General features: G+C 42.7%; 1 protein-coding gene and 1 long non-coding RNA gene across 7 annotated transcripts in view; one reads left to right on the top strand and one right to left on the bottom strand.

Annotated features, from left to right (window-relative positions):
• Positions 1–5,763: 5,763 nt before the first annotated feature.
• Positions 5,764–7,174, bottom strand: LOC147364446 (uncharacterized). Its single transcript, XR_015134483.1, has 2 exons — positions 7,066–7,174; positions 5,764–6,735 (listed from the first exon to the last, which is right to left on the bottom strand). It is a non-coding gene; the product is annotated as an uncharacterized LOC147364446 (long non-coding RNA).
• DMXL2 (Dmx like 2) overlaps positions 6,049–14,992 on the top strand; it is a 167,588-nt gene continuing 158,644 nt past the window's right edge. For all 6 annotated transcript variants that reach the window (XR_015134477.1, XR_015134478.1, XM_086320931.1 and 3 more), the window contains exon 1: positions 6,049–6,715. Coding sequence is in view for 4 of the 6 variants with exons in the window: in XM_086320931.1 (XP_086177057.1) it covers positions 6,629–6,715 (87 nt within the window). In the remaining 2 variants the exon portion in view is untranslated. The remainder of the gene's footprint in view (positions 6,716–14,992) is intronic.

The raw sequence follows: 14,992 nt of genomic DNA, 5'->3' as shown, positions 1-14,992 counted from the left end.
TGTAACTTCTGAGGCCAGGTTATAAAAGACATTGCAGTTTCCTCCTTGGTCTCTCTCGGATCACTGGTTCTTGGGGAAGCCAGCTGCTATGGAGTGGACAATGCTATGGGGAGGACCGCATAGCCAGGAACTGAAGCTCCCCTGCCCTGTAACCACGGAGCCACCAGGATCAGACTGCCAGCCATCAGAGTGTGCTGTCTTGGAAAAGGGTCCTTCAGTTTCAGTCAAGCCTTCAGATGACTGTAGCCCTGGCTGACACTTCTTTTTTAGGATAGCTTTATGAGCCTACAGTTTATTTATAATAAAATTTACTCATTTTAAGTGTACAATTCAATGATGTCTAGTAAATTTACAGAGTTGCGCAACCATGACCACAGTCTATTTTTAGGATATTTTTGTCACACGCAAAGAAACCCCATGCTCATTAGCAGTTACTTCCCATTCCACCACCAGCCCCAGGCAACCACGAATCTTCTATGTCTATAGATTTGCCTTTTCAGAAAACGTAATCAAAATGAATCATGCAATATATGGCCTTTTGTGTCTAGCTTCTTTTATTATCTGGCTGACATTTGGAGACGCTCCAAGAACTAGAACCTCCCAACTAAGCCACTAATGAATTATTGAGGCACAGAAACTGTGTGTTTATTGTTGATTTTAGCCACTAAGTTTTGGGGTAATTTGCTACACAGTAACGGGTAGCTCGGAGAAGGCAATGGCACCCCACTCCAGTACTCTTGCCTGGAAAATCCCATGGATGGAGGAGCCTGGTAGGCTGCTGTCCATGGGGTCGCTAAGAGTTGAACACGACTAAGTGACATCACTTTCACTTTCACTTTCATGCATTGGAGAAGGAAATGGTAACTCACTCCAGTGTTCTTGCCTGGAGAATCCCCGGGGGGGGGGGGGGTGGGGGGGGGCGGGGAGCCTGGTGGGCTGCCGCCTATGGGGTCACACTGAGTCAGACATGACTGAAATGACTTAGCAGCAGCAGCAGCAATGGGTAGCTAGTGCACAAGAGTATGCGATTACTGCTGGGAAACTACCTTAGACGGCCAATGTTCCATTAAACCCTAAAGGTACAATATTTTTATTATTAAAATGTGTTGACTTATAGTTATGAAATAAATAATCATGGAAATGCAATGTATAGCATAGTGACTATAGTTAATAATACTATATTGCATATTTGAAGTTGCTAAGGGAAGAGGTCTTAAAAGTTCTCATCAAAAGAAAAAGAATTTTTGTAACTATGTGAAGCCATGGATATTAGCTAGACTTATTGTGGTGATCACTTACAATATGTATAAGTATCAAATTCTTATGTTGTGTACCTGAAACTAATATGTCAATTATACTTTAATAAAAAACAAAACAAAACAAAACTTGTGGACATGAGAAGCCATAACTTACAGCTGTATTGAAATATTGTTAATGTTACAAAACTGATACTTTTTCTAATTTTTTTTTTTAAGTAATTACCAGATCAGAATAAGAATCCCCACTTTATTTTCAGGTCCATGCAAAAGGTTGATGAACTAGGAAGAAATGACTGTAGACAGTTAAATGTAGTAAAGCTGTCCTAGTGGGTGGGCTACTAAGGAAACTTGCCATATTAGTCTGGAATGAGTTTTGATTGATCAGATTGGACAACAAAAGGCTTGGCTGTGATTCCAGGAGACTTAACTAACCAGTTCCGAGTTTAAGGTGTTGCTTTGCTATCATGAAGTCATTTAAAGGATTTGTGAAGGAAGAGTGGTATAGGTGGATGCAGCCTTCAGATTTTCAGTTGATACCAAAAGGAAGAAGGAAGAGGTCTCTAATCTCACAACTGTGTGACTGGGCTAAACCCTCATGGGATGTTGTAAAACGAGAGCCAATAGTGAAATGATTTAAATACTGTGAAATTAAAAATGCTCTTGACAATCTGAGTAAAAGTTTTTGTTTGATAATGGTTTTGACTCTTTTTTTGGGGGTAGGGGGGCACACTGCACAACTTGTGGGATCTTAGTTCTCTGACCAGGGACTGAACCTAGGCCTTGGCAGTGAAAGCCATGAGTCCTGACCACTCACTGGACTGCCAGGGAACTCCTTGACTCAGTCTCTAATGCAGTGAAAGCTGATGATTAAGAGATTCATCTAAAGTCCAGTAGCAGCAATGGTTTTCAAGCTTCAGAAATGTTTCTTTAAGTTTTGAGGGTGAAGATTAAAAATCTTTATGACACTTAGAAACTGTTCGTTTCTTAGTACATAGCTATCATTCACTAAAACCCTAGCTTCTATAACACATATTCATTTTCCCTGTTATTCAACATGTATTACTGTTTAGTAAAATATTTGCCTTATTTATGAACATAATGTTGGGATTCCTTCAAACCTATTAATCTGCTTATATTTTGTTCCAGTTTTTACAGAAATGTTTGTCTACACATATTACACCTTCTTTAAAGGAATTTATTTAAATTTACTGTATTTAACTGCTTGCCTTATACCAATTCTTACTGCTACATACTGTATATATAGGAATTATTCCAAATGTATTTGATACTGTGGCATGCTTTTTAGTTGCTAGTACCAAGATGCAGCACCAGTACTTGCCTTTATAGTGCATCATGCATAGTACGGGGTTTCATTTTTTGTGTGTACATTTTGCTGTCTGTGATATTTTCCCTTTAAAAAAAAATATGGCTTATTTCATGGGCTTCCCTAGTGGCTCAGTGGTAAAGAATCTGCCTGCAATTCAGGAAATGCGGATGTGATCCCTGGGTCAGGAAGATCCCCTGGAGAAGGAAATGACAACTCACTCCAGTATTCTTGCCTGGGAAATCCCATGGACAGAGGAGCCTGGTGGGCCACAGTCCATGGAGCTGCAATAGTTGGACATGATTTAGAGACTAAACAACAAAAACAACACTTATTCATGGTTAGTAATATATGGTTAAACATACAGAACCCATGATTTCCTGGAACCCAACATACTGTACATGGTATACTTTATTTACACAAGTATGTTATACTTCCACAAAACTATTGAAAATCATTTAAACGCTTTTACACTCACACAAATAAATGCATGTATACTGAAGTGAAGTGAAAGTCACTCAGTTGTGTCCCACTCTTTGTGACCCCATGAACTATACAGTCCATGGAGTTTTCCAGGCCAGAATACTGGAGTGAGTAGCCTTTCCCTTTTCTAAGGGATCTTAACAACCCAGATATAGAACCCAGGTCTCCCTCATTGCAGGCAGGTTCTTTACCATCTGAGCCACAAGGAAAGCCCAAGAATACTGGAGTGGGTAGCCTAGCCTTTCAACAGTGAAACTTCCTGACCCAGGAATTGAACTTGGGTCTCCTGCATTGCAGGTGGATACTTTACCAACTGAGCTATCAGGGAAATCCCATGTATACTGACAAATACTTTTTTTTCAATCACTATTAATACTTTATCTAGAATTATAGTAGGCATGACTGATCTTCGTATTTAAGCATTTTATTTTATTTTTTTCACTTCAAAGATTGATTTTTTGATTTTTTGCTGTGTTGGGTCTTTGTCACTGTGCAGGGGCTTTCTCGAGTTGCAGAGAGCAGGGGCTACTCTCTCATTGTGGTGCACGGGCTTCTCATTGCAGTGGCTTCTCTTGTTGTGGAGCACAGTCTCTAAAGCTCTGACTCAGTAGTTGTGGCACAAGGGTTTAGTGGCTCTGAGGCATGTGGGATCTTCCTGGAGCGGGGATTGGACCTGTGTCTCTTGGACTGGCAGGTGGATTCTCAACCACTGGGCCACCAGGAAAGCCCCTGACAGGTACTTTTTTTTTTTTTGACAGGTACTTTTTTACCCCATACATTTTTCAGGAAAAACTGGGTGTTACTCACTTTAAAATCTTGTATTTCAGCACAAACAGAGTACTATGATTCAGGCATCAAGAACATAGAGAAAATAAGATACTGATCCTGACTTGAAGTATCTACAACTCCAGTAGAAGAAACAGACACAAACCAAGACTGAGATCCCTATGTGATATGTGTGTTTCAAGAGGAAGAAGCCTCAGGGTGTTTGGAAATAGACAGGAAAGGTTTTGAGTAACCGACTTTTAAGTTCTGGTTTGTCAGATCAACAAGGGGAAGGAGAAAGTAAAGAGCATGAACCCAGAAGCTTAAGAGAACCCAGTATGCCCCAGACACAGCAAATAGCTCTGTGGGGCTGGAGCATAGTGGGTGTGAGGGAACAGCCTGAGATAAAATAGGAGGATTAGGCAGAAGTTGTAGAAAGTGGAGATTTTAAGCAGAGGAATTTTTCCCTTAAAAAGGTTTCTCAGGCTGCAGAGCTGTGGATGGATTGGAGAGCACGGAGATGAAAAGCTGTCAAACCAGTTAGGAGGCTTTTAGAGTAATCATTTGAGAAATGATGAGGTAAAGGGCAGCAGGGATGATGAAGGGCATGAATTAGAGACCTGGAAAAGTGATCCTTGGATATGGACAAGAGAGAGAATGGGAGTGAAATTAGCTTGTAGTTTCTAGTTTGGATGACTGGGGGAACAGTTATGCCATTAATTGAAGATGAAAATAAAAAGGCCTTAGGTCACTGGGAATTATCTTTTGACTCGTTTCACTAAACAGATTACCAACTCTGGCCAGGTTTTTTCCTGTAGTCTTCCCCAAATTTCTAATTATGCTCACAGTGATAACAAAGTCACCTTTCTAAAGAAGCAGAGGTTGATACATTTCTGCATTTGAAGCATTTGACGGACACCCGCATCCCCACCCCACGAGATTCCCAGGTGGTTCAGTGGTAAAGAATCGACCTGCCAATGTAGGCGACAAGGTTCAATTCTGGGTGAGGAAGATCCCCTGGAGGAGGAAATGGCAACCCACTCCAGTATTCTTGCCGAGAAAATCCCATGGACAGAGGAGTCTGGCGGGTTACAGTCCGTGGTCGCAGAGTATGACTCGATAGAGCACGTACACATTCCTCGCCCCAACCCCCCACCCGCAGCTACACACACTGCGGGCAGATTGAAATCTAAAATCGAAGCTTTTTAGTGCAACATTCAGGACTCCACATGTTCAGGCTGGCCACAAACTAACTTCTGACAGGTATCCATCTCATGTTAACTACCTTTCCTTTTCCCCACCCTATATATCTTCAGACTTAAACATTAATCTAATCTTTGTTCCTCTAACCTGCCAGGTGCTAGGTCGCTTCAGTCGTGTCTGACTCTTTCAGACTCTATGGACTGGAGCCCATGGGCTCCTCTGTCCATGGGATTCTTCTGGCAAAAATACTGGAGTGGGTTGCCATTTCCTCCTCCAGGGGATCTTTCCCACCCAGGGATCGAAACTTCATCTCTTATGTCTTCTTACATTGGCACATCCTGTCACTTTACACTTCTAAGCCTTAGCTCAGGTTATTTTCTCTATTTGAAGGCAGCGTTTATGTCAGCCTCTTCCTAACACCCATCCTCTTCTTCTTCTTCTGTGGTGCATAGACTTTTGTGTCTCAATCCTAACACTTTTGGCGTTCTGCTTGGTTTTATAGTTGTATCTTGCTCCCTTCTACTTCTTGCCTCAGTGACGTAAATCACACACACAGTATAGGCTGGAAACCTTGTGACAGACAGTCTAGAAAAATCAGGGAATCCGTGACATCACGCATGAAAAAAGAGTCTAGAGGAGTCACTCATTCCAGGGGGCTCCTTTCGATGGTCTAGAACAAACTTGTGACGAAAAGGGGGAACAAAATAATTTGCTGTTAGACGGCTTCTCTACACAGTTTCAAGATATTTTTACTGTTTACATCAAATAAAATATCTAATGCACTGTACTTTTAAAAAGCACTAAGGGATTTAGATTTACAGAGGTGGGATTTCCTGGTGTCCTCCTGAGGTCAACTGCACTGACCATCATGCAGTGTGCTTGGTAATGGATTAAAGACTCAGAGAAGGAAACACACACCAGCGGTGCGTCTGAGAGAGGGATTGGGCCTTGGCCAGGAGAGGCCTCACCCCGCCCCGTGGCCACCCCGGCGATCGCCCCCAGCGGCCGCAACCCAGAGGCTCCAAGGGAACTCCCGCAAGTCTGCGCGCGCAATCCTGGGACAGGGGTCCGCGAGGCGCGCGCTATTGCCCTGGAAACCTCTGTGCGCGCACGCGCACAAGTGGGGCGTGAGAAGAAGGACCTTGCTAAGGGCTTTAACAGCGGGAGGAGGGGTTTACCCTTCCCCTCGTCCGGCGCTGCCCAGAGGGTGGACGCGCGCGCCGCCCACCTCCCTCGGGAGGAGCGTCTCTTCCAGCACGCGCCCGGCTCGCGTTCTCCCCCACCCTCTACCCCTCCCCCTCCCGCACACTTGCTCTCCTCCCGCATTTGTGCGCCGGTGCAGCCGGCGGTGGGAGCATCCGGGCATTTCCGCAGCCGAGCGGCGATCCGGGCGGCGGCGGCGGCGGCCGAAGAGCTTCTATAGCTGGGACGACGCCGGGGGGAGACGAAGGGGGGACGAGGCCTTAAGCCAGAGCCGCAGCGGGGTGGGTCCCGAGAGAGGCGGAGCGGGAAGCTTTCTCGCGGCCGGAGGAGGGACGGGAGCAGGGCTCTTTGCGCTCCTCGCGCATTCGCCTCACCAGCTGGGTCTCCGGAGATGCATCTGCATCAGGTCCTTACCGGAGCTGTCAACCCTGGAGACAACTGCTACTCCGTGGGCAGCGTCGAGGATGTCCCTTTCACGGTGAGCGGTAATCCGGGAGTCTGAGGGGGAAAAGGCCGCGGGCTCGACGCGGGGGCCGAAACACCTTGTCCCGAGCCCACGCCTCCTCGGTAGGCTGCGAAGTGTTGGGGGGCCCGCCCGCGTCCTCTTTGCACCCCAGCTTAGGGGGCGGGCCGTGGGACTGTGAGTCCTGCGACTGCTGAAGGAAATTACCCGTCTGGGGGAAGGTTTAGGAATCCACCGTACTGTCCGTCCTCAGCAAGCGGGCCCCTGGGGGTGACTGGACTAGAAGGTTCCTCGCCTAGGATGGACCCCCGGTCTGCGGTGGAGGAAGGTGAAACCACTGAAAGCCCAGAGCGTCCGTTTCGCACCTGCTCTTGGAGGCGCAGAGACTCGGTCTGTCTCGGCGCGTGGAGGCGATGCTGCACTTGGCTCCCCCTGCCCGCGGTGTTAGGGCAGCGAGGAGCCGCTGGAGCCGGTGGCTTTAAGCCCGACCCTCTGCCTCCTGATATGCAGAATCTTAATTCCCACACGAAAATGGAAAAATTAATTCTCTGCCCCCGAGAAATTTAGAATGGAATAATTAGAGTGACAGAGGCCTGGGGAGCTGTTATTTATCACGAGATCACGGTTTGGTAACCTCCCTAGATAATATTTTAATCCGTTTGCCAGGTAGGCTGGTTTGTTTATGAGATAAGGCAATGTTCAAATTTTATGACAGTGTTTTTGTTTGTGAGGTTAAAGTGTATGTAAACAGTAATGTGTTAGAACCTCTTAAAAATCTGGGTGAAACAGATATGTTTCTCAAGGAGCATGGCTGAATTAGTCCCTTTGAGAATGGGATGTTGTTAGTATAGCCAATTCAAACCAAGCCCTGGAGCTTCTTTTACCCGTAGAGAGACTCCGATGGATTCATGAGTTTTTTGTATTAAATTCGTCCTCTTCAGAACAAAATGTAGACGATGAGACCTCGACTAAATACACATTGTTATTAAAACCATTCTGCTTGGTAAAATTGGAAATAGTATAATGATGTGCTTTTAAGAAAAGGGAAACACTTTGTCTGTTTTCCAGAAGCATGTTTTTAAAGCTGCAGAAATAAGAAAAGCTCCTGCAAAACTGCAGAATCATGTAGCACAGTGCATTCTGGAGCAGAAATTATCTATCATTGTGATGCATTAGAGATAACCCCATAATATTGCTTTTTGGGCACTTTAATTGTAAATGTAATCAACTTGGCTTTGTACCAGTTTAGAATGAACCATTAGAAAATATAATTTGCCTGACTGTATTGTTATACCTATCCGTGTCAATGTTGTCATCTGTGTTTTGTGTACTGGTGACGTAAAAGATCCATATGGTGTTGAACTTGGGCTTTAGGTGTGTAGACAGTTTGGGGGATGTAGAAGATATTTCCTTCTCCCCTAGTTTTGTAGCTGGAGAGGAAGTTCACCAGGGTTAGAAGAGCAGGCTTTCTCCATCAAGAAGCCAGTCTGGAATCTTGGCTTATGGGGTATCTCTGTACTATTATGGTGGTGGTAGTTTTTAGTTTATATCTAGAATAGAGCGGTGTCTTATTGTGAGGCTGGTATATAGGGCTAAACAGGTTCAGGTGCAGTCAGGAAAAGCCAGTTAATGCTGCGCAGGTGTGGTTATGCTGTAGGCCGCCCATGACCAGGTCCTTGGAAATCATTTTCAAATCTTTTTCCTCCTCCCTCATTAGTCTGTTACCACGTCTAGCTGACTGTCTTCAGTGACTATCAGATTTACCCCCTTTCATGTCCTTAGCTTATTGTAGAACCTTATTTGTATTACTTAATATTAAGGATTTCAAAACTGGATTTTCTGACATCTCTGATCACTTCAGTTCATCCTCCACGCAACTGGTGTATAATAATCTTCAGATACCGTTTTATCCTTTTATTCTTGGCTCAATAATACTTAGTTGTTCCTGATAGCTGTATTGTGAAATTTAAACTTGTCAGATATTCTTCTGCTGTCTTTGACTTTATATTTGAGTGTGTACTCTTTATCTTGGCCTCTCTGCTACAGACATGCTAATCTTCTTACTCCAGCCTACATTTTTATGTAGACAAGAGAATCCTTTTTGTTTTCCCAAATAATGACTTACAGTTTACCTGGTTTAGGATGGCTGCCTGTGACACTGGGTCTTTTGGAATTTACACTCTTGTTGTATACCATCTCATTTTAATATCTTGGTTTTGAATGCACTGATCCAGCTATAATTTTGCCTTGAACTAGAAATGACCTTTTGGGCTCTGTGAAGAACAGAGTTGCTTGAAAAAAATGAGAACAAGCTGTTTTCAAGTACTTAGGAATCAGCTACCAGTTATTTCAATGCCAGTGATAGTACAGGGAAAAATGAAATTAAAAAAATTAAAAAATGAAATAAAAAAACCTCCTTTATGTTAGCTTGCCATTTCATTTGTACAGGAATCAGATGAAGCAGCTCTAGTTCTGAGTCAGGTGACTAAAAATGGGACCAGCCAGGGCTGTAATGGAAGTCTTGTGACTTCTCATCTGGTGGGCTTTTTTTCTGTAGTATGTCTCTTTCCTGTCAGAGTCCTTGCTCTGAAGGGTGTGTTTGTGTGGAAGGCCTAGACATGGCCAGTGTAGAAGGAAAAACCGTCTTGGAGCTAGCCAGTAGTAGTCTGAGGACCTTTTCAAAATTGGGCAGATCAATTATATCAGAGTCTACACACAAAGTTTTTGAAAAAGAGTTGTAAAAGAACTTTAATGTGTTCATGACATTGTAATTGAAATACAGTCATCTATTTATATTGCACCGTGTGTGGTGGCAGTGTTGTCAGGGCATGATCTCTGCTCTGTTGACATGGTGGTGCAGTTTGTAGTGGACAGTCCCAGTGATGAGTGTGCTTTTAGTGCTGGCATGTGGGCTGTGATGCTTTTCACTTGTGTTTTGACAGTTTTTTTAAACACTCCATTGTAATTTTATAAATACACTTACATAAATGCCACCTTTAAATAGTTCTTTTCTCTTCAATATAAGTTCTGAGTTCTGGAAATATTGTTATCTTGCAATAAGTCAGGTCCCAGGTAGTTCAGGGTTGATCTTCTACCATGTATGAGCTTTGTTGTACTTTTATTATGCCATCAAGACATTTCCACCTACCTTCTTAGAGGTAGGTAGGTGGATGTTTAAGGATTAATGCAGCAGATAGTGTAAATTTCTCCTTATTTATGTTGTTTATTACTCTCTGAAAATAGTCTTTAGTTTATTAATTTTACTTTTCTGTAAGTCTAGTCAAGGCTATGGTTTTTCCAGTAGTCATGTATGGATGTGAGAGTTGGACTATAAAGAAAGCTGAGTGCAGAACTGATGCTTTTGAAGTGTGGTGTTAGAGAAGACTCTTGGACTGCACAGAGATCCAACCAGTCAATCTTAAAGGAAATCAGTCCTGAATATTCATTGGAAGGACTGATGTTGAAGCTGAAACTTCAAAACTTTGGCCACCTGATGCAAAAAGCTGACTCATTTGACCCTGATGTTGGGAAAGGTTGAAGGCGGGAGGAGAAGGGGACGACAGAGAATGAGATGGTTGGATAGCATCACCGACTCAATGGACATGAGTTTGAGTAAACTCTGGGAGTTGGTGATAGACAGGGAGGCCTGGCGTGCTGCAGTCCATGGCGTTGCAAAGAGTCAAACACGACTGAGTGACTGAACTGAACTGAAGCATTAGAATATTAATTAAAACAATGATGGTACATGATGATTATTAATATTAAAATATTTTTTCACTTAAGGGGTATAGGCTATATTTTCAGACATATAAGGGGTGTTGATGTTATTTACTCCATTCTAATATGAATTCAACACACTGAAGGATATTAACAAAAATTAGCCATTTCTAGCCTCAGGGAACTTATACTGGCAGAGATAAAAATGATGTACATAATTACGATATAAGGCAGATGAAAGCGATCACATGTAGTTGGGAAGATAAGAAAAGATTTCTTGGAAGATTGACACTTAGAAAGACAGAGAGTGGTATTAGGTGTTTCTGGATGGCAAGAACAACAAATGCAGGGCACGGGACATGGGTTCAGTCCTTGGCCCAGACAGATCCCACATGCTACGTGTAACTAAGTCCATGTGCCGCAACTACTGAGCCCATGCACCTAGAACCCACAGGCCACAGCTGCCCAGCCCATGCTCACAACAACTGGAGAAAGCGTGCGGGCAGCAACAAAGACCCAGAGCAGCAAAGTCAAGGAGTGGTACGATATAAAGGACGTACTTGTTTAGTTGCTCAGTTGTGTCTGACTCTTTTGCAACACCATGGATTGTAGCCTGCCGGGCTCCTTTGCCCCTGGGATTTCCCAGGCAAGAATTCTGGAGTGGGTGGCCATTTCCTCCTCAAGGAGATCTTTCCCAACCCAGGGATTGAACCCGTGTCTCCTGCCTTGGCAGGTGGATTCTTTACCCCGGAACCACCTGGGAAGCCCAAAGGATGCATTACTGGGTGACTGTTCTTTCACAAAAGGGGTTAAAAACAAACACAGGACTTAAAAAAGCAAAACAAGACTTCTTTATTAGATAGCAAATTCAGTTAGAATTTTGAGAAATAGGATTCGTAAACATTACCTGGGGCTTTTTAACTTTCTTTGCTGCTCTGGGTCTTTGTTGCTGCCTGCATGCTTTCTCTAGTTGTGGTGAGCATGGGCTTCTTTTCTAGAGTGTGAGGGCTTCAGTGGTTGAGGCTTATGGGTTCCAGGTGCCTGGGCTCAGTAGATGTGGTACTTGGCTTAATTGCCCCACAGCAAGTGTGATCTTCCTGGGTCAGGGATTGAACCCATGTCCTGTGCATTGGCAGGCAGATTCTTAACCACTGGACCACCAGGGAAGTCCTTTACCTATAGCTTTTTGGGAAAATGTATTTTCTGACATTCCTGACTTTTATTATTATTTTTTCTAGTAATGAAATGAATGAAAAAAACCCTTTATTTAAAAGTTAGAAGATAATATTATGATTTTTTTGACATTTAGATATATTTTAATTCTACTGTAGCATAATAGTATTCTAGTCCTAGAATTACAGCAGCACCAAATTTTGAAAATAATCAGCTTGTTTATGCATTTAACAGATATTTGTTGAGCACATGGATGTGTGTGGCTCTGTGGAGATTTTAAAAAACAGAACAGAACATAGTCCTGATTTCAGGGAGTTTATTAAAAAGTGCAAGAACCTGGTAATCTACTAGGGGAATTAAGACATATACTTCACCACAGCAGGCCAGCTGTGTGGTATTGTGAGGTATTTAAATTCTTGGAGGAATTCAGAGGAAAAAGAGATCACTTTTGGCCGGGGAAACTGGGGAGTTGGACAGAAAAACTGCTGCTATCCTGACTGGTTATCAACAGGTATTAAGGACTTTACCTATGCTGAGAATAAAGGAAAGACAGAAGTCAAGAATTTAGAGTGGACTTGTTTTCCAGGAGAAATTGGCCCATTTATTCTGGGAGAGTAGCTTCTTGTGTATTTAAATTGATACATTTTAGAGTTTGTAGCCTTGTATTCATTGTTAGCCTTTAGGTTAATAGGAGGTTCTGTAAGTTTTTTACTTATGTCCCTGTGTAGATTGTTAATTAGCCTCCCTTTTAGAGAAGACTCTTGGCTGCTACCCTGAAACTCTGGTACAGCCCCAACTAGTGCCTCCCTAGAAATGGGAGGTCAGAGACCAGCTACTCATAGGACCCTTGGTTAAATCACTGAACCTTTTTTAGGTTTATCATCTGTAGAGTGAGGTTCTTAAATTAGGTTCTCTTTAAGTATTCAGACCTTGGATGGCATTATATGGACCTCTCTAGGAGAAAATGGAACCAGAAACATAAAGTAACTGTGGTGAGGTTGTGGGTCTGGAGTCTGTGTACACTGCCCGTCCACTTGTATGTATGTACTAGACTGTTGGTCACACTTCACAGTCAGGGAACCTGGACCTCCATTCTGGCTCAGAGATTAAGCCGTACAGAGCCTTTGTGAAGTAGTGGGTCTTCTTTGGGCTTACAGTTGAGAAGGAGGCTCTTGTTTATGATTGTATTCTCAGTATCTGGTCCTTGGTACTGTCAGAGTGCAGTATGGAGTGGGTGGGAGATGGGGCCAGGGTGATGGTGTTCAGGGTCTCTATCCCGTTAGATAGATTTACTCCTTTACTTTCTGTTCTTAGCTTTTTGGGTATTTAAAAGATGACTTTAGAAATTATCTTAAAAGATGATATAAATGAACTTATTTACAAAACAGAAATAGATTCATATAAAAAACAAACTTGGTTATCAAAGGGGATGTGGGGTGGGGGAGAAAAATGAGTTTGGGTTAACATATACACACTACTATATATAAAATAGGTGAACTACAAGGGCCTACTGTATAACACAGGGAACTATACTCAACATCTTAGAATAACCTACAAGGGAAAAGAATCTGAAAAGGAATGCATACACGTGTATACCTGAGTCATGTGCTGTACATTTGAAACTAACATAGCATTGTAAATATGTAAATACTTCAATAAAAAGATTTTAACATCTTTTTAAACTTGGATCTTGAGACACTTAGAACAAATTAGTTTCAATATTTAATCATCAAAAAGAGTATAGGATGTTGGGTTACAACCTCAAAGGTGCAGTGGAAAAACAAGTCATGCCTGACCAATTTAATTTCCTTCTATGATAGAATGCAAAGCAGTTTAAAAGGGGATACTAATAGAGAATATCTGTAATTTAGATTCAGTAAGGGTCTTCTAACTTGTGGCTTATCTTTTAAACAAGTTTGGAAACCAAATATTTTAATATTATGAGAAGTTTCAGGGTTTTCAATCTTTTTGAGTTTGTAGAATCCTTTTTCATTGTGTTTTTGCTCTGGAATGCTAATTCATGATATATTAGGACCTGTTATTGAGGAAGCAGGTGCAGGCTACACAGGTGGTGTGACTATAGCCCACGTAACCCAGGCACTTGATACATAACACAGGAAACCAATCGACTGTGCTTTTATTCTCAATCTGTCTCATGTTATGATGGCTAAGGGCTCCTTTAATGCTCTCCTTTCCCTCCATCCTAAACACACAAAAAATATGGTTAGCATATATCTTTTTGATGGAGAAGTCACTCAGTATAAAGGGGTCACTGGATAGAACCAGGCTCCTTTAAACATAGTACATGATAATTTGGTGTGGTGATTTGAAAAGCATAAATGACATCCTCTTAGATTATCATTGGATATATGTTCCTTTAGGGGCATTCCTTTAAAAATTGGACTCTTTCAGGAATAATAATTTAATTTATACTAAGTCATGTTTTCTTCTGTGGTTTTAGAAGAAACCTAGGAAACGGGAGACTATTTGGGGATTATGCAAGGGGGCATAGAGAGACCCCCCCCGGCCAAAAAAAAAAAAAAAGTTTTGGCTCAGTCTGAATTCAGAGACACAGATAGCTTACATGGTAGCTACAGTTCAATAATAAGGCTGATATTTATAAGGCTGATATTTTTCTAGGAGTAATGACTTTGGTTTTGTGATATGCCAGCAGCCTCCTCAAGTTTTCTCTGGCCTTGACTATGTCTCTACTTAAGAGGATCTAATCAGAAGGAGATATTCAAATTATTATCATGTACTCTAACCATAGCATCGGAGAAGGCAGTGGCACCCCACTCCAGTACTCTTGCCTGGAAAATCCCATGGATGGAGGAGCCTGGTAGGCTGCAGTCCATGGGGTCGCTAAGAGTCGGACACAACTGAGTGGCTTCACTTTCACTTTTCACTTTCATGCATTGGAGAAGGAAATGGCAACCTACTTCAGTATTCTTGCCTGGAGAATCCCAAGGAAGGGGAGCCTGGTGGGCTTCTGTCTGTGGGGTTGCATGGAGTCGGACACAACTGAAGCAGCTTAGCTTAGCAGCAACCATAGCATCTTTTATATGGATAAATTGTCAGTGTTTCCAGCAAAAGCCAGTTCCTCTCTTGGTACCGATGATCTTAAATTGGAAGTCATTTTACCCCACGTAAGGCATTTGGCAGTATCTGGAGATGGGTTGTTGATAAGGTTGTGGGGGAAGGACTATCATCTAGTGGGAGGATGCCAGAGATCCTGATCAATATCCTTTGATATGCATGACGGCCCCCCCTCCCACCATGAAGAATTAGCCTAAATTGTCAATGCTGCTGCCATTATGAGAAACCGTGGTTAATATCCTAGGTCCCATCTCCTCTTAGCTACTCAAGGGTATTGCTTTAACAGTTTTTCTTTTTGCTGTCCTA

This window comes from Bos grunniens, chromosome 10, assembly GCF_055505025.1.
Source record: "Bos grunniens cultivar Pamir isolate PY7600 chromosome 10, Bosgru_T2T1.0, whole genome shotgun sequence".
Taxonomy (NCBI): domain Eukaryota; kingdom Metazoa; phylum Chordata; class Mammalia; order Artiodactyla; family Bovidae; genus Bos; species Bos grunniens.
The sequence above is the reverse complement of the archived record's forward strand: the minus strand, read 5'-3'. Positions and strand labels throughout refer to the sequence as shown.